Below are 27,981 nucleotides of genomic sequence, written 5' to 3' on the forward strand. Positions count from 1 at the left end.
AATTGCTGTTTATCAGTTTTGAGTATGTAACTTGACTAAGCTGGTTAAATTTTATTGGCTGTTATTTTATAAGATTATCTTAGAGTATGATCATTACATAATTGCTGTTGTAGTTTCTACCATTATTTTTTCGCTTTCATAGTCGGAACACAGAATAATTTAGTATGACGAAATAATACTTTTTCATCAATGCGTATTTAAAACAAAGTGTTGCACCTAACACTAAGATTCATATAGGTTCCATTTTCTATATTTTTTTTATTGTTTCTTTCTTCGAGAATATTTTGAGTTATTTTGGTACTACCGCTTTTTATTATCTGGCAATCGATTTAGCAACCGGAAATTTAAAATCGGAAGTTTGGCAGGTAGAGCCAATCCCTCCGTCTGTTATGTTTATGTTGTCGCGAAAAGACATGGCATGGGTTATCGCCGAAAACTGATAAGCTTATTAAGTATTAAAATATGTTTATTAAAAATATTTATTTATTTTAGTATTACTTAAAAGTAAGTTATTTCAAAAGCTGGTTTTTTCTGTGTTGTTTTTAAGACTTTGAATTTTAAAATAATATCGAGTCGTTTGACGTTTTCTATAGCTGTAGGAAAGAAATTGATTTAAATCTAATTATTGTTATTTTTAGATATCATGCACTCCCAATTATAACAAATAGTTAGTTCTTTAAGTATGAATAATAAACCTGTGCCATTCATACGAGAAAACAAATTTAAAAAGGTAAATGAATCTCCTGTTGCTGTAAAAGCAAATGTTAATATTAAAGAAATTCGGAAAAGATTTGAAAATTTATCAGATGAAGTGAATAATGAGTCTAATAAAGTTCCTGTTGTTCCACTTAGAAAAAATAAAGTTATTATTGATTCAAATGTAAAAAAATTAGAAAAAACTCACGTCCCTGAACCAATTTTGAAACCTAATAATTGGCCATCGCAATCAAATAATGAAACAACACATAAAAAATGTATATCAGTTAAAGAGAGAACTAAACTTTTTGAAGGCAGCAATGAAATAAAATGTGATAGCACAAATAATACTGTGACTCATGCAAATGCAAGTGTCAATAATATAACTAGTCAATCATCAGATATGTTTAGAACCAAATTATCAAATTCCACCAGCAGAAATGAGTTTGTAACACCACCTGCCAAACCACCCAGAACATTTGCTAGCACAGATAAATCAATACTTCAAAATTCCACAAATGGTTCTTTGGAAAAAAATGATGTATATAGGAAACATTCTGCATCTGATTTTGAAAATTCTAGACGGAAACAAAATGGAGAATTTTATGCTGAAGCAAAGCCTCGGCCTTGTTCTTCATTTAGTTTTGAATCTAATTCATCTAAGAATGTGATGAATTCTCCTAGGCTCATGAGTGCACCTGAAATCCCTACAAGGGGTGGATATGGGGATTTAACTCCTAAAACATCAAATCAATCTAGTAAAACTCATGGTCTTCGCAATTACTTCAAAAATCTATCAAATACAGCAAATACCATATGTGAAAAAGTGAAACAGTCTAAGATGTTTGTTGATTTAACGCCAACAACTGTTAGTCCTCCCAAACATTATGGAACATTAAAAAAAAGTCGAAGTGAAGAACACATATATGCAGAACCATATACTGAGATGAAACAAAATGGTAAAACAGTGGAAGGGACAAAAAAGATGGATGAGCTTCATTACATGGTTAGTATAAATTATAAATTTTATTCCCTTTTATATTGCATATATGATTGATAATAATAATTTTATTGCGAAATTTTAATTAACTAAGTGCTTTTTTTCTTCCTATTTCAGATGAGATAAATTTTTTTTAACTCACTATTGAAACTTATTTTTTGAGCTTTTCTTCCCTTGATATTTGTAAAAATTATTTGCTGTGTTCTTTTTATCTGAAAAAAAAAATATTAAATTTGTTCATAGAAATGAAAATAAACTGATAAAAACAAAATTAAATATTAAAATAAAATCTTTATATTTGATTATTTTTATTTAATTATATTTATTTTTTTATTTTTGCTAGTTTTTAAGATAGTCTTTTACATTTTACATGCTTTTTTATGGTCCTACTTTCCTTCTCAAAATAAGCCCTTAGTGTAAGATGCTCAAAAAATAATACCCCTTAATTATCATTATTTATTTGTTTTTGAAAATTAATGTGTATATTGGTAAAGACTTACATTTTTTAGAAAATTTATTTAATTCATTGCAAAATGTTGCTTTATGTATTTGAAAATAAATATGAGCATTGTTTATATAAAAAAACAATACTCATGTTTGATTTTATTAGTTCATTTTATGAATTTTCAGTTGCTCAACTTTTTCGAATTAAAGGTTCTTTTTATTATTTTATCTCATCAAAATCATTTTTCATTTTAAATTCTTATAATAAGTGACTCTAAAATATATTTATCAGATATTTAAACCATGAGTCTTTTTCTGTAAATAATTATAATCTTTCATTTTAAATATTAATGACAATATTTATCCAAAACCACATATTAAAGAAATAATATCATTGTAATATTTCAAAACAAACAGTGTGTTCTTATCCAATGCAGTTAAAGAATTTTATTAAAATTAATGAAATGTTAATATATTGAATTTTTTTCTTTGCAAATTGTGTAGGATTAAAGTCTTCAAATGTATGTTAGGATCTTAAAAAATCATTCACATTAGATCACTAAGAACAAAAAAAAAAAAAAAAAAAAAAAATTAAATTTCTGTAAAATTAGATGTAATTCAGATGTAAGGGTTTGAAAAGTTTAAAATTGCTTTGCTTTTTTTCCCCTCCCCGGTATTCACTCTCAATCTTAAAATTTTTGTAAGAATTTTTTTTTTTTTTTTTTGCTTATTAAAAAAATTGTTTGCTTCATATCCTTCTTTGAAATATAATCTGTTTATTACATATAAATACTTTAATGAGAAATAGCTTCAATATACATTCTAATTTTTCAGTGTACTCCTCTTATTAAACCAAAAGTGCCTGAGAAAAAGGTGGAAAAGAGTGTTTTTAATCGACAATGTGTAGGTGTAGTTTTTTTATTTATTTAAAATCAGTATTTGCTTTTGAAGAAAGTGATTTTTATCAAAAGTGCCTGCAATATATGAATGTACTTCTATTTTTCTTTTTGTATATATTCTTTTTATATTTATTTACTATATTATTTATGTTTTCTTTTATATTCTTTTTGTATATATTTTATTTTTATTATTTCAATTTATGTATTTTCATTTTATTAGTATTTAATTATAGATTGGCATTACTGCATGCATTTATACATCAACTAAAATATTTTATTTTGAATATAAGCATTTAAAGCATGAGAAATATTATTTAATATGTCTAAAACTAAAATGAATTTTAGCATAAAAGTTACATTTCAATACATAAATTCAGGCTTACTAAATGTGTATAGGGAAAAAAAAAATTAATATCAGTCTTTTTCTTTTTTTTTTAAGTATATTTATATGCTACTTAGGTGATCAGATTTTTTTTTTCTCTGTTTACATTTTTAAATGGATTTTTGTTCTTTTTAGGTTAGAGATATGATATATGGTTCATTTGCTCCTCTTAGAACTGTGCCAAAAGAAAATCAAGATTCAAAAATTGAAGGTATTTAATATGTTTATTCAAAACTGTTGCATTTTCAGTTGTAGTTTCACTGCATTATTGTGATTTCATATTTAACATTTTATCATAATTAATAATATACCATCTGTTTCTATACTTTTTTATTATTTATCCCAAATCGTTCTTAATAACGTATATCGGTTCGTGATTTTATATATAACCTGAATTATCTTTATTTATCTTTTAAGTAACATATACAGACAGTGTTACAATGATCTTTTGTTAATGTATTATTCAAGATTTAAAGTAATGAATTTCTAAATTATATTAAATAGCAGTAATGTTTTATAAGCTAGAATTGTGATTTTAATATTTTGTCAATTTTTATTAAATTAATATAATTCTTGATTTTCATTCTTTTTTTTTTTTCCAGATGCTACTGAATGTGATGTATCTATGAAAGCTATCCAAGATAGAATTATTTATGTGAAATCTGTTAGACAGGTTAGTTTGAATTAACAATTAATAAATACCCAATTTACTTTCAATATATTTTCAATCTTGACCGCTAATTATTTAGAATTAATCAAATTTTATGACAATTCAGTAATTTTTATTTGATGTTCAGTAATTTTTATTTAATATAATAATTTACAAAAATTGGGTCATCTTATTTGTCAATTTAATTTTATCGCTTTTTCATTAAGGTACATATCCTGAAAGAAAAGTATCTATCAACCAGTATATGTTCTATTATTTTATACACACATGCACCGCTTTTAACATGCAAACACTTCTTTTTATAAGTATAGATTACCTTTATTCAATATTGAGGAAAGGTTTTATTCAGAAAGTTTTGTTCTATTTGTTCAGATAGTTTTATCCCTTTTTTAAATCCTTCAAAGTAAACTAATGTCCTTTAAATATTTGAAATTTTATTTTCTTATTAAGAAAATTTTCTGAAACATGGAAGAAATAGTACCCGAAAGTATAATATTTGAAGTATATAGAAGATGAGGATCAATATAAAATGAAATGACTACTAACTGCTTAAGTGCTAACAGTTGTTTCAGATCTTATATTGTCATTATGAAAATTATTTGGCATCTTTTAATTAATGCAAGCTTTTTTAGAGCAATTTCTTCTGTTGTAAATATTTGCTAGCTATATTCTCACCTAAATACATAACTAATTTCTTCAGGTTTTATTTTTATGTACTTCAATGTATTTATAATTTTAAATTATAATCAAATTGAGTTCTTTCAATTTATTTAAAATTATTTCTTAACACAATCTAATTAATCTGTTTCTTAAAACATTTTATTAAATTTTCATAATTTTTCCTTAATAATAATTTTTTAAATATTTGAAGTAAAAACATACATTAATGTAAAATTTTTTGGAACAAATATTTTTCATTAAACTAATTCTTAAGCTAAAATATTCTAATTTAACTAGCTGCTAAAAAATAATTTTCTTTCTATTAGTTTTCAAATTTAATACAGTGTTTTGCAGGCATTGTTTCTGCAACAAAAAATGAAATTAAATGAGTTAATTTATAAAATTAAATTAGGTAATATATCAAACTGTTTTAAAGCTTTTGTGATTAGAATTAATATAATTTTAAATAATTTTTCTTGTTTCCTTCACTCTATATTTTTTCCCCCTTCAAATAAAAAAAAGCAAAGAAAGAAATAATGCATTTTTTTTTTCTAGGTTTCTCGCAGTAATATCTGTATTGCACCAAAGTTGTATGAAGCCTTATATTTTATAAACATATCTGAGTCTCAACCTGAAATTAAACATTCTTTTCCCCTGAAAGTAAGTTAATTTTAAGTACTTGCTTCAAATCAGAGCAATCAATGTTATACAGCATTTTGCATTTTCTGTATTGCTAAATCTTTAAAAGCAAATATGTATGATATTTCATATTGAATCTTTTTATTATTATTATTATTACTATAACTACCTTATGCAGGGCCGCCGCGCGAGGGTGGCAAGAGTGTTCACTGCACAAGGGCGCTTGTGTCGGGGGGGCGCCAAAATTTATAGTACTTATGTTTTTTAATTTAATGTTACTTAAATAAAAATTGTTAACTATACGCTTGCAATTTTTAAATCTAATAATTTGTAACATGTAACAACAGGAATTGGGAATGTTTTTATCGACATATATTTATTCTTTATGTGCTGTGAAGCTGTTGCAACTCAGCATCGTTGTTTAGTTTGCTTTTTTTTTTTTTTTTTTGGAATGATGGTGGCGGTGCCGCCGTCCGTCTGTGTCCTTGAATTAACAGAAAATACCCTTATTTTTAATCATATACATAATCGTTGCTCATAAAGTGTGTACATTCTGTGAATTGCTTCGCAAGCAAAATACTATGATTAATTGTTTTCAAATCGTTTTTTTTTAATAATAGCTCTAAGAAATAGGATTATTATTTAGAGGTAAGTGAACAATCTGAATATAATATTGGTATTATTTTCGTAGCAGTAAAGATTCATAAAAAGAAATAATTCATTAAAAAAAAACTTTTATCTTTCAAATTAACAAAATAATTCAAAAACAACTTTTTATTTATTTCTCTAAAACCCAGATAAATCTTACCCTTAATTGAGCAGAATTTGATTTATTAATTTCTGATATACAATTACAATTTCCGAATAATAGAAAAAATTCTAAAAAAATTACTAATGATTATAGCTCTTTTTCATTAAAAGTTTATAATTATTATGTACCTGAGATGTTTTCAATATTTCAATTGCTTATAACAAATGCTTTATAGTCATTTGTATTAATACTGGTTTAATTTAATTAAATATTTTGAATCAGCAGAAAGAAGAAAAAAATCCACACTAAATTCTCAGAAATAAATTTTTCACAAAATAAATAAAAAAAGTTTCTAAATTTTCAGTCAAATCAGTTTTTTTTTATCTGAATCTTTATTTAGCAGCAAATGACATAAATGGGCTTTCGACTTTCAAATAGTATATTGAGAGAAATTCATATAATGGATTTTGTATATGGAATGAAAATTAAATTTTTTTTATTTAGTGCAATAAATACTTTTTTAGAAACATATTCTCAAAAAAAGAGAAAAAGTCTGGAGCACAAAATAGAAAAAGGAAATTGCAACGAGAGGAACCTAATCAGAAACTGGCGGGATCTCTAAATAAATATCTCAGAAACACAATAGGATTAGCCGGACAAGCAATTGTACAGGACCATTAACACCAACATCTGGTTTGGAATTTCATAATGAAAATTTATTTCAAAATGTAAATTCATCAGAATATGATCAAGAAGAAGCCACGATTGTACCAACAGAAAATTTAGATGTTGACGTAGAAAATTCGCCTGGTAATAACGTAGTATCTCAAGACTAAGATTTTGACTTCAGCTACCTGGCCTGATACAATTTCTATAAAAATTTGAGATTATTTAATTGAAAATGGCTCTTTCCGCTTGATAACCAAACATTTTCCGAGAGATAATTCTGGCATAAAGTTTTCAGAATCGATCTATTATAGAACATTACCGAATGGAGCAAAAGTATTTAGAAATTATTTAGTATATTCAAATTCCCGAAACACAGTTTTCTGCTTCCCACGTAAATTCTTCAGACAGAAGCATTCACAGCTTATTAAGGATGGATGTAATGTTTGGTCACATTTAACCCACATTTTGAAAACACATGAAAGCAGTGCATCTCACCTTAAACATAATTCAAAATGCAGTGAACTCAAAATGTCTTTGTGTAATTTATGTACCATTGATTAAGCTCAACAAAGACTTTATGATGCAGAAAAGGTTTACTGGCAATCAGTTATTGAACGGCTTATTTATCTTATTCAATATTTAGCCCGGCAATACCTTGCATTTAGAAGTTCTTCAAAAGAGTTGTATCATAGTGATAATGGAAATATTTTGAAGTTGGTTGAAACCATATCAAAATTTGATCCAATAATCACTGAACATCTCCACAAAATTCAAACATCTCAAAACGAAGGACATTGCTCATTGCTTAGGGGATCAAATTCAAAATGAAACTATAAGCATTATTTCAGAAGGAATTAAAAAGCATTTATTACATATTATAAAATCGTCAAAATATTACTCATTAATTCTGGATAGTACATCTGATGTCGGTCATACCGAACACTTGACTGTTGTAATTCGATTTGTTTATAAGAACGAAGAAACCAATAAAGCCCAAATTGAAGAACATTTTTGAGGATTTTAATCTGTTGATGACACTACTGGACAGGGTATTTTTGAATTCATAAATGGACATTTAAAATCGTTAGAACTAAATTTATCAGATTTACGAGGCTAATCTTACGATAATGGTGCTAATATGAGAGGAAAGCAAAAAGCATTGCAACAAAAAAATTATTGAAAATAATTCAAAGGGCACTCTATATCCCCTGCTCTACCCATTCTCTAAATTTGCAGAGAGAAAAGTTTCCTAAATGATGCAGCTAAAATTTCCTTCGAAACAGTTAATTTCTTCAGAGTAGTGCAGGAGCTTTACAACTACTTTTCTTCATCTGTTAAACGTTGGTCTATTTTGCAACAGTATCTTGAAAATCTAACTTTACAGCCACTCTCCAACTACAGATGGAGAAATGCAATTCAAGCTTTAAGACCGTTGAAAAACGATTTGATGGGTATTTTGAGAGCGTTAATAAATATTCAAGAAGATCAAACAATAGACATGGAGTAAATAACTCGAGCAAAAAATTTGATTTAGGTTTCCTCGTTTAAATTCATTTCCATTTCCATCTGGCACGATATTTTAAATTTAGTAAATGTGGTAAATAAAATAATGCAAAATTCTAAATGTGATTTACAAATCGTGACTGACAATTTATAAAATCTTATATTAGAACTAAATAATCGTAGATCAGATGAAGCGTATGAACATGCAATTGCCATTGCAAGTATCGTCGCTGATGATTGGGGGTGGATACTGATTTTCCGCAAACAGGTTTAAAAAGAAACTATTTCAAGATGAACAAACCAACGAGACAACCAACAATACAAGACAAAAATTTAAGGTTGAATTTTACAATACAATATTAGACACTGCTATTTCTTCAATTACTGAAAGATTCATTCAATTAAAAGAACATTACAATTACTTCAAGGTATATATACCTAACTATATACCTAATTAAAAAAACTGAAGTGACAATGAAATTTTAAAACATTGTAAAGAATTAGAACAAAAATTAAATATGATAATAAAAATGTTAATGAAAAGCACATTGATGGATTAAATTTGCTTGAAGAAATAAAATCTTTCGATGTTTTACAAAAGAGAATATGTCACCTATTGATGCTTAAAATTATATTTAAGAAAACAATCTTACCGATACATTTCCAAATATTACAATAGCTTTACGGATTTCTTTAACCCTGCCAGTTTCGGTGGCTACTGGAAAAGGAAGTTTTTCAAAACTTAAAATTATTAGAAATTATATAAAAACTACATGCTATCTACCATGGCGCAGGAGAGATTATCGGGCTTGTCAATTATATCCATAGAGAGCGAAATTTTGGATAAATTAGATATAAAGGAATTGATACAAGTGTTTGTAGCTGCTAAAGCTAGGAGAATCAACATTTGAATATATTTTCTAATTTTCATATTTTACTTAAAAAATATTTTATCATTGTTTTGTTTTTAAAATTTATGAAATAATAAAAACAATAAGACAAACGTGTTTTATTATTATAATTTTAAAGCTTTTCATTTCGAAAGTCAAATTTTGAATACTATAAAAGTGTATTTCACATATAATTTGCAGTACTGTATAAGAGTGCAACAGAACAGAATTAAGGGGCGCCAAATTTCAATTTGAACAAGGGCGCATAATACCCATGCGGTGGCCCTGACCTTATGGTTTGCTTTGTGGCATTTATTTGCTATCCATACTAATATTGAATGATCTTGAATATTGGTAACACTAATTTAAAAAACAAAGTGATTGACTGAAATTCAAATCACCATTAATTAATTTCCTTTCATTTATAAGATTTTATTTTCTAGGTTCCAGAAGAATATAAATTTTCTTTGCTTCCACATATTTGTTTTCCTGATGCTGTTCATTTTAAGGTTGCTTCTAGTTATCAAAGGTAAAGTAGGATTGTCATTTTGCTCCTTCAGGTTCTATAATTTTGTATGCTTGATTTGAATCTTAAACTAAAATAGTGCTAATCTTTAGATTAATTTATATTGTTAATTTAAAAGAATATGAGTTAGATATTCTTTTAAATTCCGATTTTTGTGATGAAAAAGTCTTTAGATAAGTTGTGTGACTTTTTAATAACTATGATATTATCTCTTCATCTTTTTCCTTATAATCACTATAACAATTTAATATATAATGATGTAACAGAACTGGGAAATGAAAGTAGCTTCATGTGATTGTAGCTACCTGTACATTAGTTCCATGAAGTAGGGTGAACTGTAATGACTTAAGATATGACTTTAGGTTGAAAAAAAAAAGTCTTATAATTTTTATATCACATAAGGAAAGGGTTAAATTATGACTGTAAGTATTTATTTAAAACATTTATTTGATTAGTAATTAAGTAATGATGGAAATTATTCACTTTGTTACATTTTACAGAAAAGTATGAATTTTCTTTTTATGAATAATGAAATATAATTTGTTAAATTGAATTCTGAGGCATCTCTTAAGAAAGGCGAAGTGAATGATTTATAAATTGCTTATTCTTTGTAATGCATTATAAAAGCAAATGTATCAAGAATTTGCTGTGCAGTAATATTTAAATAGTGAATTAGATGCTTGTTTCTTTGTTTTATTTCTTGTTACATGATATTGAAAGCAAAGCATTTTAATGGTTCATTTTTTTAAATTGCATCAACAAATGAAAGATATATTACATTTTAGTTTATTCAACTCTTTCATTTTAAACAGTATTTTTATTTGAATGTATAAATTCTTTTTAAAACTGATTGTTTGTTTGAAAAAAATTAACAATTGTGATAACATGTTACATATACAGGGTATTTGTAAAGTCAGTGATCGAATGTTAAAGGTAGGTCAGACATAAATAAATTTTTATAAAATTTAATAAATTAGTTACTTATTTAAATTTTAAAATTATAGAATTTACATATTTTTATATGTAAGTAATACTTGTAATTTTAATTTTATTATATTTTAACAGAAATTATAATGATTGCCTATTAACAATTTCCGTTGTAGCAATCATTTTTTTTTTTTTTTTAATTCTAGTGCAACATTCCATTTTACTCTTTTTGATAAAGGAGAAAAGATTTTTGGTTACTGTCTCAGAATTATGGTGAGTATTATTATGCCTTTGTACTACTACTCTACTTATAGTATGAAATGTATATATTGCAGTAAATGTCAATATAGAGCTTGAGGCATGCAATTCTTATTTAAGATTCATAAAAATTTACAATATGGCTTTTTATTATAATGTTCATTTCTTTTTTACATTTGGATTATCTTTTACAAATATTAATATTGATTTTGTAATGATTGAAAAGTTTGCAGTTTGGACTTTCAAGTAGATATTTCTAAAATATAATTACTTTGGTAAATAATGCGACTAAGTCTGTATAATATTAGGGCATTTTGTTTACTTAATGTCTTCCATTTAATTATATGTCGTGTATTATTATGTGATGTTCCTTAGGAAATATTACAAAATTTTTACAAGTGTTAAAATATTAATAAGACATTAAAACTGAAAAAGCATACACAATTAAAAAATTTGATTTGAAGCTAATTAATTTTCCTACTTTGTAATTGTTTTGTCAGTATGGTTAGAAGTTTATATATCATTATTTTTTTTTATTGATAAGAATAATTTTGTTGATTTGTGTCTTGAATTGTATTCTTATTTTAAAATGTTCATATTTTTTTTCTTTATTACCACAGATGTAAGGATTCAGACAAATTATATTTTATGGTATGTTATTGTGTGCTTTTGTATTGTGTGTTGGTAGCTTAATGTGTGGGAGTAGTGAGCAGATTTTGCTTATGCGTGATCAAGTATTGAACAGCATGGTTATAATTTATGTTGAATGTTTTTTTATTTAAATGAAAATAATTTTCTTGATCTGCATGTGTGTGAAACTTAGTTTCTGCTTTAGATGTATATATAATGTCATCTTCCTTGTCATAGACATAATCATAATGGTAGCTTATTTAGTCACATTTTTATTTTCTTAATTCATTAATTTGAAACATTTTTTACTTTAAATTAATAATCAATTAGACCATATTAGCTATACTTAAGTTTATTACAAATTATGAATACAAATCTTATCTGTTAGTTTTACAGTTATTTATCTTCAGTATGGTGAAAGATCAATATTTGATTATATTTGGTACTTTGAAGTTTTTATTTTTATCTGAAGTTTTAAATAATGTATAGTTTTACAATTTTGTTTTCAAATCATGAATTATGCTGATAAAAATATTTCATGATACATTTTGAAAATAAGATAGTTTTAGAATTTAAAATTAAATTTTATACAATATTTAACTAAGAGCATTTTTTTTTTAAAAAAATTTCATTTGAATGCAAAAATACAATTTTTTTGAAATTCAGTTGTTGTACATAACAACTACTGATTTAATTATTTATTATTGAATGCTATCTTTTAAAAAAAATTATTGATGATATGCTGTTTGTTGCTTTTATAATGAACCTTAGAGAGGCCTTTTTTTAAAGGTTTAGTTTTCTTTTAAAATTCCTTTAATACATTTATCTGTTATGGATTTATTCAGGGTTGGCCAAAAAATGAATTGGGAGAGCATCCTCTGTGTGTGAAGCTTCCAGTTGCCATCTGCATTTTGAGTAAATTCAATGCTCCCTTGTTCTATAACAAGGTTGGTAATATATTTTAATTTTGCATGAATAAATTCTAAATACTTTAAACAAGCTATAGAAATTTCTGCTTCATAGCTAGCAATTATGATTAATTTATGAGATAATTATTTTCCTTTCAAAATTCTTACTATTCATTATGCTTCCTTCTCCAATCTTCCAATATATGATAAAAAATAAAATTAAATTAGTTTTATTTGTATAGAAAATTTATGTGCGTGTGCGTGCATGTGTGTATTTGCAATAATTTTCTTTCTACATTTTTAGTTAAATCTTATTTATTTGTTTTAAAATTTTTGACAGCTTCTAAGTGAACTTGAGAAACATCTCACTTTATCTAGAGCACAGTGCTTCAAGTATATTAGGTCACTTCAAAAACTGGGTGTGCCAAATGCTGGTGCAAGTATATCTATCCCTGATTATTCTGAGGTAATTTACCTATTATTTTTTTAATATTACAAATGTTTTTTTGCTTCATGCCTTAATTAATTGAATACTTTGATTAATTTATAATGATATATATGCTTGGATTTATTTTTAAATTTCATTAGCCTTTAATTTAAATAAATCATTAATTAATAATACTATTGATATAATTTTGCCTGTTTTGTTAGCTAACTTTTTTGTTGCTATTTAGTGCTCTGAAGAAGACAGAGTTGTAATTGCAAGGCCTTTGGATTCTCATTCAGTTAGTGTAAGTCAAATATATATTTCTGATTTTTGTCCATAAATCTTATTCTTTAATAATTAATTATATCCATTTTTGAGTTTCAAAATGATTGTAGAAAAAAAAATATGATTGTAATTGAATGTCAAAAAAATTAACATAATATCTAGTAATAATAAAGATGAAAGTGTGTGTTTGTGTGTGTATTTTGATGCTCTGCAGCCGCTGTTTATCCTAAATCTATCAAATTTCGAACATATGTATACTTTGGAGAATAGGAATGTGCATCTTGAAGCAGTTTCCTTTAATTTTTTTTTTTTAATTTTAAGTAGAGTTTTAATTAAATATAAATTTATCCGAATTTTGGTCTTTTTCTGCTGTAATTTCTAAAATATTAGTTCATAAAACTGTTTTAGACAGCATTTTAAAAATTATCTTTTTAATGATATCTGTTTAATAGTTATGTGAATCTTTCCAGTCTGTTGGCAACTTTTTTTTTTTTTTTAATTTTCAACGGTGTATTACATTGTTATCCTAAAATTCAAACTGTTTTCATTGTTTCTTCAAGTATTTGATCATATGATTTTCTTCTGATGTAGCATAAAGAAAAAGGATTCTGTTTAATATCTGTGTTGCTTACAAGATAACTAAAGTGAAGTACAATATTGCCAAATTTAGAAGATAGATGAATCAAACTTTGATGCTTTTACAGCTTTATGATGTTGTGAAACGTTTTCATTATAATAGTTCAAGTACACAATGAAGAAAACATGTTTAATGCTGACAATTTAATGGAATCATGGACTAGAAAATATATTTAAGCAATTTTACTGGAATTAAATATAATTATATATTTGGTGAACCAGCCGTTTGCCAAAAGCAATTAGATAGAAATAAAAAAAAATTTTGATAAATTCCAGAAACTTGAAAATATATTTATTCAATAAAGTGCTGAAAGTGCTTCCAGTAAATATAATTTTAATAAAATAATTATTTATTTCTCATGTTACTTGAAATTATGTTTACGTTTTAAAATTTTCTATTTACCTTATTATTATTAACTTAAAAGCAGAATTTTGGTGTGAAGCTATAACTGATTTTAATTACTGTGTGCTGTTGTTATATGTAAAAAAGATTTTAAATGTTCTTTTCTCATTAGATTTTTTATTTATGACTATATTTAAATATTTAGTTAAATTTATTTTGAATGGATTTGTTTTGCATGATGAAAATCTGAAGCAAAAAGCTGATTGTTAAAATTATTGATACTTTTAAGTGCTGTAATTTTGTTTTGCTATATTTTTAGTTACTGTTTTTATATGGGTATATTGTAAAAAATTATACATTGGAATTTTTAATAAATTTTAAAATATGTTAATCTTGTTTTTTTTTTTTTTTTTTTTTTTTGTTCTAGTGTGATTTTACCCGAGCCTTGCAGTTATTAGATGTAGAAATTCTTGTCAAAGCTGTTGCTTCTTTATTACTGGAAAGAAGAGTTTTGTTGTTTTCTTCCACTACTAGGTATGAAATTTTTTAGGCTATGATTTTACATTAACAGTATTTTTTTTATTTTACTGTCATAGATGAAGCATTCAATTTTCCATTTTCCATATTAAAAATTCATTATTATAGAAAATATATTTTTAAAAAATTAATAAATTGTAAGGTTTTTTTAAATAAATTTAAGCAAAATGTCTTAAAACAATGAGTTAATGCTAATATTATGTTTAATGATTGAAATCTTGGCAAGAATTTTATTTATAGCAGTAATTATCATCAGAAATATATTTGGAATGTAGCACTAATAGTCATTTTAATTTTTCATTTTAATACCTTTTTACTCTTGATCATTTTTATATAAATTATTAATCTCATGTAAATTATATTATAGTGGGTCTTGTTTACTTATATTGATGGGGAAAAATTTCATTAATGTGTTTAGTTTATAATATATACTTGCTTTATTTTTATAATTTGGTAATTAATAAATGATACAAAAATAAGAATTAATCAAATCAATATTCTTATGTATTTCAGTAATCTCTATGAATGTTGTAAAGCCATTTCTTCTTTGTTGTATCCATTTGAATGGCCCCATATGTACATTCCAGTCTTGCCTTCTTGCCTGACAGTCCAGTGTTGTTCGGAAACACCATATATTTTAGGACTTTCAAACAATAATTACAACTCAGTTTTAGAGCTCTTAGCTGAACATGAAGTGAGATTTTCAAATTTTCTTCTATATAAACTTTTCTTCTTCACTTATTAACTTATCTTTTCAATTTTTAATATTTCAGTAATAATGTGTTTTATTTTTTAGTGTACAAATATTAGACTTAATTATCCAAGTACAAAGCAAAAAATTGTGTGTAAATAGTGAATGCTATATATTGTATTTAGAATTTAAAAATTTGTTTTATTTTCAATTAGTTATCTTTGGCAATTATTAATTCTCAAAGAGTATTAATTATGTAAATCTCTCATGCATAACTCGGTGTTCATGATTTCCCCCAAGGAATTATTTCTAACCATTAACTAGTGCTAGACCTTAAAGCAGTGTTATTTTAATAGCATTACAAATGTTGTGTTAAATGCATACAAAAATACCCTTATGGAGTTTAGTCCAATGGTATCATAGTGCTATTAAAAACATAATTGAGTAATTTTTTTTTTTTCAATTGCATCCTATCTTTCACATCACTGAAATTTCAATTTCTGTTGCTACATGTGAAATGAGCAGATAATAAATTACTTTTTTAACTTTGCTTTTAATAATGGAAGAAATTCTTGAGATTAAATATTTGATGAAACTAAAATAGTCTGAAGTCTGTTCATAATTGAATTGTAGAATAATGAATAATAAAAAATGTTTTCAAAAAAAAATGTTGAAATTTAAGTAAAAAAAAATTATATGATTATGTAACAATGAAGTTTACAAAATATTTTCAGAATTTAATACTGAAGAATATCAAAACCTCAATTAATTCATAGTTAAAATTCTAATCAAAATTTCAAATAAATCTGCTCAAGGTGTATGATTCCTCCATCCAAAATATAATTCCACTAAATTTCATAGCTCTCAGCCAAGCAGTTTGATTTATAGTTTGCCAATAGACAAACATAAGCATACTTTTCCTTTATTACTAGTAATAATACTACTAATTTGTATTTTGGAAATAAGGTCTTCTAAATATTTCAGAAAAAAACTTTTGATTCCATAAAGCTTTGTTTGATGAATAAATCTAAAATCTCTGATATTATGATGGGAAAAATATTCTTATTAAATTTTAATTTCTCAGAAAGACAGTAATGCTTCAAATATTTCCCTCTCCTTTGAATTTCAGCTATGTACTTAATTCCTCATTTTTAAAAAGTTACTCATTTAATTTTGTCATTTATTTTGAGAAAACTTGTTAGTAAACAATTGGCTGAAATATAATTTGTATGCTAATTCGATAATTTTATCTTAGAAATGTTTCATAAATTTAAAACTTCAATTTATTTAACTTTTTCCTTCTTCTAGGTATTGATTATAAATATTGATAAAGGTTTGATAGTAAAATCCTATGGTGATGAAGACACTATTTTGCCAAAGAAAATCCAGAAGGCTGTGATCACTGCATTACATCTTGCAAAAAACATGACAGGTTTGTTTATTGATTGTAAATTCTCAATAATATTGATTCAGATCCATTTAATTGATTTAGGTTAATCAAAATTAATTGTATTATATAGGGTGTTTCAGTGTTTAAGGTAGAAATTTGTAGAAGAGGTATCGTGCTTCTAAGCTAGTCAAACCTATAATGGTAGGATTGCTTTCTTTGCAGCAAAATTGCTTGTATAAAAGAAGGACATTTATTTTTAATAGTGAAAGACTTATATAATACCAGAGACAGAACAATCAAGATATGAAGCTTATTATTATGCATCTAATATGCAGATCTAGAGTGTGCATTAGACAAACTGCACAGATTTCATTTCATTTCATTTAACCTGTTAACCGAAAATTAATTCATATTCAATTAATTTTGCATTGAAATATTTCGTCAAATGTAGTTAACAGATTAATTATGTGTTAAGGCTTATTCTTAATCATAAAATCTCTTTGGATGCTTGCACCAAAGGCTATGTGAAATGGGCTTAATTTGAAATAGGGATGACTCATGAATGACCAGCACAACCTCCAAATTTTGATGGTAGTGCTGCATCCTGCACAGAACATTTCTTAAATTAAAATGCAATTCCCAATAGTAGTAATTCCCAATAGTAGTAATTCCCATAGTAGTAATTCCCAATAGTAGTAATTTCCGTAGTAGTAATTCCCATAGTAGTAATTCCCAATTTATAGCTTCAGCTCCAAATTGGGAATTACTACTATGTGCTGAGGGCCTTTGTACAAATTAGATGTATCTTGTGACAATGTTGGTACTTAAAATTACATTATTTATCCCAATTAGTGTCTAAATTTAATGTCAATAAATCTTTTATTAACAGTCTCTAAATTAAGATAATATTTCTTATGTACATTTCAGTTATTTCCATTAAAAAAAATTCTAAAAATATAATTTTCTTGCTCAGTTTAGCCACCTTTTTTATCAACCTCTGGAAATCTACTTTCGTTTATTTTGATACTTTTTCTCGGTTGTCGACCTCCTTCCCCCTTCCTTTATTTGATGAATCTTACTATGAGGGATTTATTTGATGAATCTTACTATGAGGGAAAAAGTTCCTTTATCTGGGTTGTTCACAATTATCATAATTTGCATCAAGTGCAGCATACTCAGGCTCTTCAATTCAGTAACTTCTTTTATACAAATGTTTCTTCAACATAATTTTACAATTTTTCTGCTCCTCTTCTATGTTAATCGTTTCCCAAGCAAAGAAATCTTCAACTTTAGGCTTTCTCTGGGCATTGGTAAAAATTTCCTATGTAATATAATATTATGCAACACAGTCTTTTGGAATGAATATTTGGACAAACATCTTAAAAAACTATTATGTCAGACTTACTTCATGCATTTTTATTTATCTGGAAGCAGTTATTTCATATTTCTGAAGGAAATGTTGCTGTAACTTTTGAAAATAAATAACTCTTGGCAGAAATGTTTCCCTCATTGCCTTTCCAGCATGGTAGTGCCCTTTCACATTTTTAGAATTTCTATTCTGATCACCATATTTAAATGACAATGGATCAGGGTAGTGATTTAATACAGTGACCTGCTCAATCACCAACTTTCCATTACTTCTTCTAAGAGGAATACCAAAACTCATACAGTTTTTGTTAGAGAAGTTCAGAATCTTTTAGGATGTTTGTAATTCAGTGAAGCAGAGAAATGTGAAACCTGTAATACAGTTTGTGAATGATACATCAGGCATCTTTTTTGATCCTGTAAAATCTTTTAAATGATTACTTATTATTGAAATTTATTGCAGACACTTTGGATGTTTGTACCCACCACTTCTTGCAGAAATAATTTCTGAATATGCATAATTCCAGGCTGTATGGATATACCTTACTTTTTGATTATATATTTGATCTGATTCTTTTGAAATTATACTGAAACGCCTTGTATATATTAATTGCTTTAAATTTGTTGAAAATAGTTGGTAAATAATGAAACTTCTGATGATTTAATTATAGAGCATATATTAGATCAAAGCATATTTTAAATAATCAGTTAATAATAATGAGTTATGATAGCATTTATATGAATTTTGAATTAATCAGTTAATCTATTTAATTGTTTATTAATTTTATAGATCCCACAGAAATGTTGAGAGATGTTATGATTTCTGAAGCATTTGTCCATTTGTTTGTTGAAATGGTGGGGCATTATGAAAATCATTTAGTCCAGCAGAATGACAAACTTACATTTCAAGTAAGTATTTGTTTTTACTGCTACATTTACTTTTACCATTAAAAGAATATAATTATATTAACTATAGCTTCTTAGTTATTTTAAAAAGTCAGTTTAGTATTTTTTTAGCCTAAATTAATTTCCTTGTTAATACTAAATATTGTTTTTATAATACTTTATGATATTTAGACATTTGAACAATAAGAATACTGATCAAAGTAATTTTTTTTATGAAGTCTAAAAGTTTGGTATAAGAACAAAACAAAAAAAAGTAATATTGATAAATTCTGATTTTAAAACTTTATTTTCATTTTTAGAAAGATCTGAAATTTTTTGTATTATTTTCAGAAATGCTAGAATTTAAAAAATGTTTTTTAGAAATGATTTTTGATCTAACTTAGAGCATTAAACTTTGCACCCATAACACTGAAAATATTCCAGAAATCTAAATTAGATTACAAAACAGAACACTGAAGCAGTTAATATATATGTGTGTGAATATTTGAAGTATGATGTATATGTAATATGAAAACATTCCAATCTCCAAGGTATATATGTGCCAAATTTGGTTGTTATAGGTCAAATGATCTGGTCTGTAGAGTGCCAACACACACATGCTCATCTCGATTATTATAAGAGATAACTATGAAATTCTTTTGATATTATTTTATTATTATTGTTTGATATTCCAAATCACTATTTTCATAATGAATAAAATGTTGATCGGGCAACAATGAACATAGCAAATTTGTATGTTCATTATTTTAAAATGATTAATATTACTGATAATAGATATAAATAATTACAACTTGGAATTCCTATATACAAGCAATCATTTTTTTTATTTAAATGTTAGTAATCTTATAAAAGTACAAACTTTAAATTATGACAATAATCAAATTGCCAAAAGTTTTCTTTTAGTTGTATAAATCAGAATAAATTAAGTATTCTGAGTTAATAAATAATAATGAAATTATTTATCAGTTTCATGTTTAAGTATTCTTAAATGTAATTGGAAAGTAAAAATATTTGATGTGTCCCTTGATTTCCCTTTTTAGTTTAAAATGACTTTTAATTCATAACCTTGTCAGCTATTAAATGCTTGTGTTAAAGTTAATTTATTATAAATTATGTATATTGTATATTAATATAAATTATTAACATAATTTTTTTAGAATTATCATACATGAATTATGTTCATTATTGCTTCTTTTTATAGTCAAATACAAATTTGTAGGAGTATTTTTAATTTTTCCCAGTTCTCGAATTATTGATATTTTAGGACAAAACTTGTTTAACTAGGGGTCCCTAAGCCATATTGAGTTGTTTTGCATGAATTTTTGAAGTTGCAAAAACTAGCATGAAATATTTTCCTTAAAGATTCTTCTATACTAATAAGGAAAGATAATGGAGAATGCTAATTTGGCTTGAAATATTTAATTAATTTCCTTTGTCATTTAATAACTGCCTTATTTCCTTGGCACACAGAAGAATTGTTGTTTATATAATAGATTATCAGTATTTTTGTTGTTTAAATGATTTTTCTTATATAAAATATCCTGACTTCAATTATTGCTTAATGATTTACGTGGGTGGGTAGAAATGTTTCCGATTTAATAAGGAAAATAAGAAAAGTCTGTTTAATGATTGCTTTATTTTTCAACATAGTCCCCTTCCAAAGCTAAACACTTGCTTCAGCGGTACGGCAATGCTTGGATCCCCTCTTTTTAAGGGGCGGTGGTAAGGTCTCAGATTCGTAAAGGAGGGTTTCAAGTTCGAGATCCGATTCCAGCGAAGAACCGTCGTGTTAGAGGGTCTGGTGCACGTTAAATCCGGTCCAAACCAAACGTCCTCTAGCTGGTGTGGTGTGGTGTAAGAGGGGGTGTCAGCTCAAGTGTCGTCCTCGTCATCTGACCGCGGTTCAAAATTACGAGGTCCGTCCCAAAATAGCTCTGGTGTTGCTTTAAAATGGGACCTTAATATACCTAAACTAAACCTTTCTTTTTAAGAGCTTTCGTCTAAGGGCTCAAAGCAGACATTCGTCCCTGCGATGACTTCAGTATTCGAACAGAATTTTTCAGGTTTGGGAAGAGGCTGCAGTCCAAGGGGGGGGGGGCATATCTGGAGAATAGGGTGTATGAGGAAGAATTTGAAACTTCAGTTCATGAAGTTTTGCCATCACAAGAGCATTATCCTGGTGAAACCAGACTTTCTTCTTGATCCAAAAATATCTTTTTTCTTATATTTTGGAATGCAATTTATCCAATAGATTAGCATAACATTCAGAATTGATGGTCTTGCCTTTTTGTAGATAATTCAATTATAAAATTCTCTTAGCGTTCCCAAAAGCTTTTATCATAATCTTTCCAGTAGATGACACACTTTTTACTTTTTTTGGTGCTGATTCGTCCTTTACTGTCTATTGTTTTGATTGCTGTATGGTCTCTGGAGTATAGTGATAGATCCATGCCTCATCCACAGTAACAAAACGTCTCAAAAAATCAACTGGGTTTGAATTGTATAGCTCCAAATATTGTTCCTATATCGTCATGCGTTGCATTTTTTTCCCCAAGGTCAGCAAACGCGGCACCCACCTTGCTGACAACTTTCTCATACCAAACTATCGATTAAAATATGATGTGCTCATTCTTTGAATATACCAACATACTCAACAACCTCTGTCAATTTCAATCGGCGCTCATTCATAATATTTTTGTGAACTTTTCTAACGATTTCATCTGTAGTGGCTGATTTTGGTTCCAGAGTGCTTATACGACCACGTTTAAAGTCTGCAACATGTATTTTAACAGTTGTAAATGGAGGAGCCGGCTTCCCCAGAATGGCATCTAGCTCAATTTTAATACTCGTTGGAGATAATCCTTTTCTAAAAAAATATTTTATCACCGCTCGCACTTCAATTTTCTCCATACTCGGCTAAAAACAAGAGAACATTTTAAAACATCACTGTATAAAAACAAGCAAATACAAATCTTTTAAAATGTGCAATAAGTATTAAACAAAAATGACACTTTGAAGTGCTTTAGTCAAAATAATCCCGAGAGCCCTACGTCTACGTCAGGCCAGGATCTTTTCATCCCATCCTCGTATTTAAAACACCACTTTTTGTTAAGTATATTTTATGATATTCATTATTTATTGAAAGAGACAAACAGAACTTCGTTATTCCTAAATGGGTGAAAATATCTTTGTGTAATCTAACGAATATTACTAATACATATAGTTTAGTCAAATTCTATGAAAAAGCATTGCCTGACTATGATTGCTGTCAAAAGTGGTATCAGGGCTGCTTTAAACCTACTTAGGGAGCTCTTAGACAATGCAAATCTCAGACCTTTCTTTCCTTTTAAAACTTTCAAAACCAAATTCTTTTTATCGACTTTAATTTTTATATAAGCAGTTGTAAGTAGCAAATTTTGATAAACAAATAGCAAAACATTGAATTGCAAATCATTTTCTATAAATTTGCTTTTTAGTATATTGCATGTAAAAAAAAAGATGAACTATGAAATTTAAAAGTAATTTTAAACAAAATAGTAATGTATTGATAATGCTTAATTATAGAATTGTGCATTTTTTTTAAAGTATAAAGTACCTAATTTTCTTAGAATTATAAAATATGATTTGAATCTTCCAAATGGTAATTAATTAGTAATTTATCTAGTAACATGCTAGAATAATGTTCCCAAATTTATTTAAACAATACCTGATTGTAACAGCATTTATAATTAAATAACTTACAAAATATCATTAAAAAAATAACAAGAATTTGTTGAGCCTGAAGAAGCCCTAAGCTTACTTTACCTATTTAATAGTCTGGTCATGAGCAATATGAATACAAGAAAAAATTAATAGAATATTTTAACATGTAGATTTTTTCTAATTATAAATAATTCTTAAAGAAAACAAATTCATGATTTGAAAGCTTACTCCATCAGGGGTGTTTGTGCTCCGGGGAAACCCCGGAATTCCGGGGATTTTGAACTTCGATACCCGGAAATTCCGGGGATCGTCGTTCAAAAGGAAGTAGGAATAATAATGAATTATTTATTTTGATCTGGGTAATTTTGTTTGCTTTGAAAGCAGAAAATGCAAGGTCAGTGTGTGTGGTGAAAACTTTTCCTTTCTTTCTCCAAAGGCAGTGATAATGCGTGAAAAGGGGGAAAAAACTTCTTTTTTGTTCTTTCCTTATTGCGAGTTATGACTCATTCCCCCGGTTCTCGGACATTCTCTTCTGGATTCTTTTCGGCAAGTAGGCGCGGCAGAAAAAAAAGGGAGAGACTTCGTTCGACCAGATGTGCGATCACGTGACCTGGGTTCAAAGGTCTTAATTTTGCAAAAAAAGTAATTCATTGAACTTTTATAATTAGGTCATTCAATACTTCATAATCGTAATTTTTCATTTCTCCCCCCCCCCCCTTCTCGAAACTCCAAAATGTCGGTAGTAAGTCCGTAAAAGTTTCCGGGGATTTTTTGGGGTCCCACAAACACCCCTGCTCCATGCATATTGCTTTGATTTTCTTTAATATATGCTTCTATCCATAAATGAAGAATAATGGCAATTTATATGAATTGCCAAGAAAATGTATGGTTTAGGTGACTATGTTTAATAAATAAGGGAAATGTTCTCGCTACACTATAGGATATACTTACTATATTTTTTTAAGAGATTAGATACTATGTCATGCATGCTGAATTCTTAAATATCCATCCTGTTCTTTTATTGAGCCAGACCATTTCTGAATAATTAGTAGACCATCTATTTTGAATCATTCCCTGTTCCAAGAATATTTTCATTTGCATTCGACCACATTCTAATCAAATATTCAAATGTTCTATCATAAGAAAATCGTCCTTTTAAGTTTTTTTTTTAGTCATTGCTACTTGTCTGTAGCAAGCTGAGGCTAACATATTGATTTTCAACTACACAACATTACAGTAACAATTTATTTTCTGCTCTCCAATATCTGCTCTATGCATTATGAGGTACTTTATGTACAATTTAGTGGCATATTTCAAATTGAAATATCAGTATGTTATTTTTAGAAGATAAATGTGTGATTCTGTGGCATCAAAACTTTTTGTTGTAATGTCCTACTCTCACTCTCAATATTTGCAGATATCCTGAATTTATGAGCATGAGTGTATTTGAAGAAGTATTCTTCACAATTTTTATTCTTGAATATTAAATTTTAATTTCAGAAAGAGGCTTTCTTAAGGAATGCATTCTTCTATAGTGTACAGTCATTTCTTCAATGGTTTTCGGAAACTCAGATGTTTGATACATTTATAAATGAATGCATCTGGCGAGCAAACTACAGATCAATTTGTCAGAGTAATCAAAGAAGTATGTTTTATTATTTCATTTGATATTTATTAATGCATTATTTACAGCTTAGGCTTATATTTGATATTTTTATTCCGAGAATTTTGTTGAAATTTAAGCACTGATAGAATTATGCCTTAGGTCATTAAAATTTACTAAATTTTAATTATTTTCTCTTTTTCTTTCATATGCCTGCAATCAAAGCAAAGGTTTAATTTTTAAATTTATAATTTGAATTGCTACTACTTTCAGTCCCTTGTGAAAAATTGTTAATTTTTTTAGAAGTGCATGCTTATTTTATTTATACTTATTTTTACATGACTTGTCTGTAATAAAAGTATAGTTTAATTTTTTAAGTGAAAATATAATCTAATATTTGTATTGTCAATGAAAATTGGGAAGAATCGCTAAATAAAAACAAGTAGAGATTTCTGCCTTTTATTTATGAATGCCTGTTGTAATGCCATAGTATTTCAAAGCATATTTAAATATTAAAAATAAATTGTAATGTAATCATAAGTTTTATTTAAAAAAAATTAATTTATTATTATTTTTAAAATGCTCTTCAAGATCATATATAGCAGATCTTGAAAGAAAAAGTTAGAAAATTGACACATCACCATATTGTGGCAGAATCAAAATTTAATTTTTAGTGACTGACTGAAATGTGTATTTATTTTTGTATGTATTCTTTACCAGTTTCAAAAAAGTTGAATTCACATTATAGTCTTTTTTAACATGTTGTATCAATTTCACAATGCTTATTTTATATTACATTTTAGCCTTTTTTGAAAAACGAGTAGATGAATATAAATGGGAACTGTCTCATGATGCTGAGAAATTTTCTCGTCGAATTGAAAAAACTGTTAGAAATCTTGGTAAGACTTAAAAACTATTGTATAATTCAAAATATTATAAATTTACCTGTATTTCGATTTTAATGATTGAAGAAATTCTTACTTCTATAATAAGCCATAAGATATTTTTTTATTTCTATATTGCTTGAAATTCGACTTTTTTTTTTAATTATTGATAATCATTTCATGTAAAAATACATTCATGTTATCAGTTTGTAAATGCTTATTCATCCTTATTAATTTTGATTGTTAATATGTAAATGGAATTTATGTAATATGTGTATACGTTTGCAGTAATTTTTAATTCTACTCAAGAGCAATGATGAATATCCATATAAATTTCTTTTTTTTTTTTCTGAAATAATGTTGAATAATTTAACATTATTTTAACAATATATATATATTCCTCTTTTTTAAAACTTAAATCTGCTAAGTTTCCTGATTAATTTATTTTAGTTCATATAACTAAAATTTAAATTTTTAGCTAAATTTTCAAACAAATATTTTTAATTTATGTGACAACAAATTAGCAAAAATAAGAAGAAAAAAAAGGCACTGTATTGCAATACATTAAATCTATTTAGAGAAAAAAAATTTCACATTCTTTAGGAAATTTTAAAAAAACTCTTTATTTTATAATTAAAATAAGATATAATTGAATATTATCTTTTATTAAAAATTGCTAAAAACTCATTTTTTCTTTCAGTTAAAAAAAAAATCTTAAAAGCATTATTCTTTGATGGAAATACAACCTAATTTTATTCATAGTGTATCTTTTATATATATATATATATATATATATATATATAAACTTATTGAAGTATAACTTTAATTGTATTCTGCTGCTTTTGAATATAGATATTGTTATTGATATGAAGCTTTGTGCCTCCCGGCTACTCATATTTTATTCAAAATTGGGACTTCTTAAACTATATTCATAATTCCAAATTGTTTTATTTTGAATAATGTGTTGCATTGTTGAATTTGTTTTCAGTAATGTTGGAATCACAAAAAAAATTTTGTGTTCCTCCTTATTTTGAGATTTAAAAATAAAAACTGTTGAAGTTTTTAAAAAAAAAGCATTGGAAGTTAAAAAAAAAATCTTTCAAATTTAATCATAATACCTTGCTGCTTTGAACTTTGTTAATGTATTATTTCTCAATCCTTCATTTTTTTTAACTTTAAAATTGCTTGAAAAAAGGCTAAAAAAATTAAAGCAACAAAATGGAGATGGAACTCAGCAGCATATAGTGCTGATCTTTTTTTAACACAGTCATCATTATGGACTTGATATTTCATCTTTAAGAAATGTTTGCTGTGTGTTTGAATTTGACTTGTATATCAATTTTGACAACCCTATCAAGGAGCACCCCAAGTACAGAGATGGAAAGATTCTGGTAGAGTGGGTGGTCCTTGCTTTCCTGGTAGGCAATATAACATAGATGGGTGACCTCTGCTTCAGTAATGGGAAGGGTTGAACAATGGCAAGTGACGGCCTTTAGGGCTCGTCCATTTTTGAATCTCATTGTTGTGACGTTTTTCATTCCGGTAATTTTATGTGTTTGGCAGGGCAGAAGTAAGCTCCTTTTTAATAATGTCTGCTGATTTAGGAATAAATGTGTAAGTAGTTGTAAATGTGTTAGAGAAGTAATGTTCATTGTATTACTTTACTTCCTATCATATGATGAGAAAAGGATAAGATTTAAAAAAATAGTTGATTAGAGTTCTTTATTCTTCAAAGTGTCTTGAGAGTAATTTTCAATAGTTCTATTATAATGAATGCTTGAAATGAAGTTTGGGTTAGATTATTGTTGGTATTTTTAAGTATTCTCTATAAAAATACAAAAATTACTAAGTAATACTTCAAAAAATTAATATGCCATTCATTATACATACCTTTCTGTGAAAACTGTGTAATTTGTTAATGAGATTATTGCATTTGTCTTGACCATTTCCATATATTGTCAATGAAAGAATTTATTTATTAATATTTTTTTTCTGATATATTCTAGGTGAAATGATTATCCACAAGTTGAAGATATAATAATGGAATTTGAAAGAAAGGAATTCAAATGAAATGTTTTTAATATTGAAAAAATAATTTAAATTGTTTTTTAAGGGAATTTTTCTATTACATGTTCTTAATTATTAATTATTTTTGGAAGTGTGTAATATTTTTAAAAAAGCATTATATATCCATGACAATTGATTATATATATATATGACCACTACATTTGTAAAGGAATTTTGTAAAAAATTGATGTTTATTTTGTATTTGTTTTTATTTATCTTGGTTTCACTTCATTTATTTTTTAGTTTATATTTAGACTATTTTATTTACTTTGATTGCAATATTTTCTCACCGTATTTGAATGTTTGAACTTTTAATTAGAGCATAATGTATTTTGTGTTATCATAAGTTTTGTTTTTATACAAATTTTAAAAATATGTATATTTAAATTAGATGTCAGATTGACATTTCTTAAAAGGGATTTTCTTCATTTTAAATAAAAATTTGAGATTTATCAAAGATAAACAAAATGTTTCAATTTACTAAACTGTTATACAGAGCTTTTATTATATAAGATGTGATTATTTTGTGATGTTGCCATCTAACATGACGTATATAAAAAGTAAATTGATTTTGCATTGTAATTTGACTTAAAGCATCTAATAATTATATTTCATCACTTTTTAATTGATATATATGATTTTATTTCCGAATGTGCCTTTAAAATAATGCCTTTAAAAAAATATCTGCATTTA

The 27,981-nt window shown here is 26.5% G+C and overlaps 1 protein-coding gene across 1 annotated transcript; it reads left to right on the forward strand.

The window, feature by feature from the left end:
* The first annotated feature begins 371 nt into the window (after positions 1-371).
* Positions 372-27,718, forward strand: LOC129979772 (DENN domain-containing protein 2B-like). The gene is made up of 17 exons (XM_056090742.1): positions 372-1,702; positions 2,975-3,043; positions 3,557-3,632; positions 4,024-4,094; positions 5,307-5,411; positions 9,647-9,732; positions 10,863-10,929; positions 12,390-12,491; positions 12,793-12,918; positions 13,127-13,183; positions 14,571-14,677; positions 15,194-15,374; positions 16,680-16,803; positions 18,917-19,035; positions 24,235-24,379; positions 25,141-25,236; positions 27,228-27,718. Exons 1-17 carry the CDS (start codon positions 683-685, stop codon positions 27,257-27,259), a joined length of 2,583 nt encoding a protein of 860 aa, XP_055946717.1. The 5' UTR covers positions 372-682; the 3' UTR covers positions 27,260-27,718.
* The last annotated feature ends 263 nt before the right edge of the window (positions 27,719-27,981 follow it).

Source organism: Argiope bruennichi, chromosome 1 (assembly GCF_947563725.1).
Source record: "Argiope bruennichi chromosome 1, qqArgBrue1.1, whole genome shotgun sequence".
NCBI classification, from domain to species: Eukaryota; Metazoa; Arthropoda; class Arachnida; order Araneae; family Araneidae; genus Argiope; species Argiope bruennichi.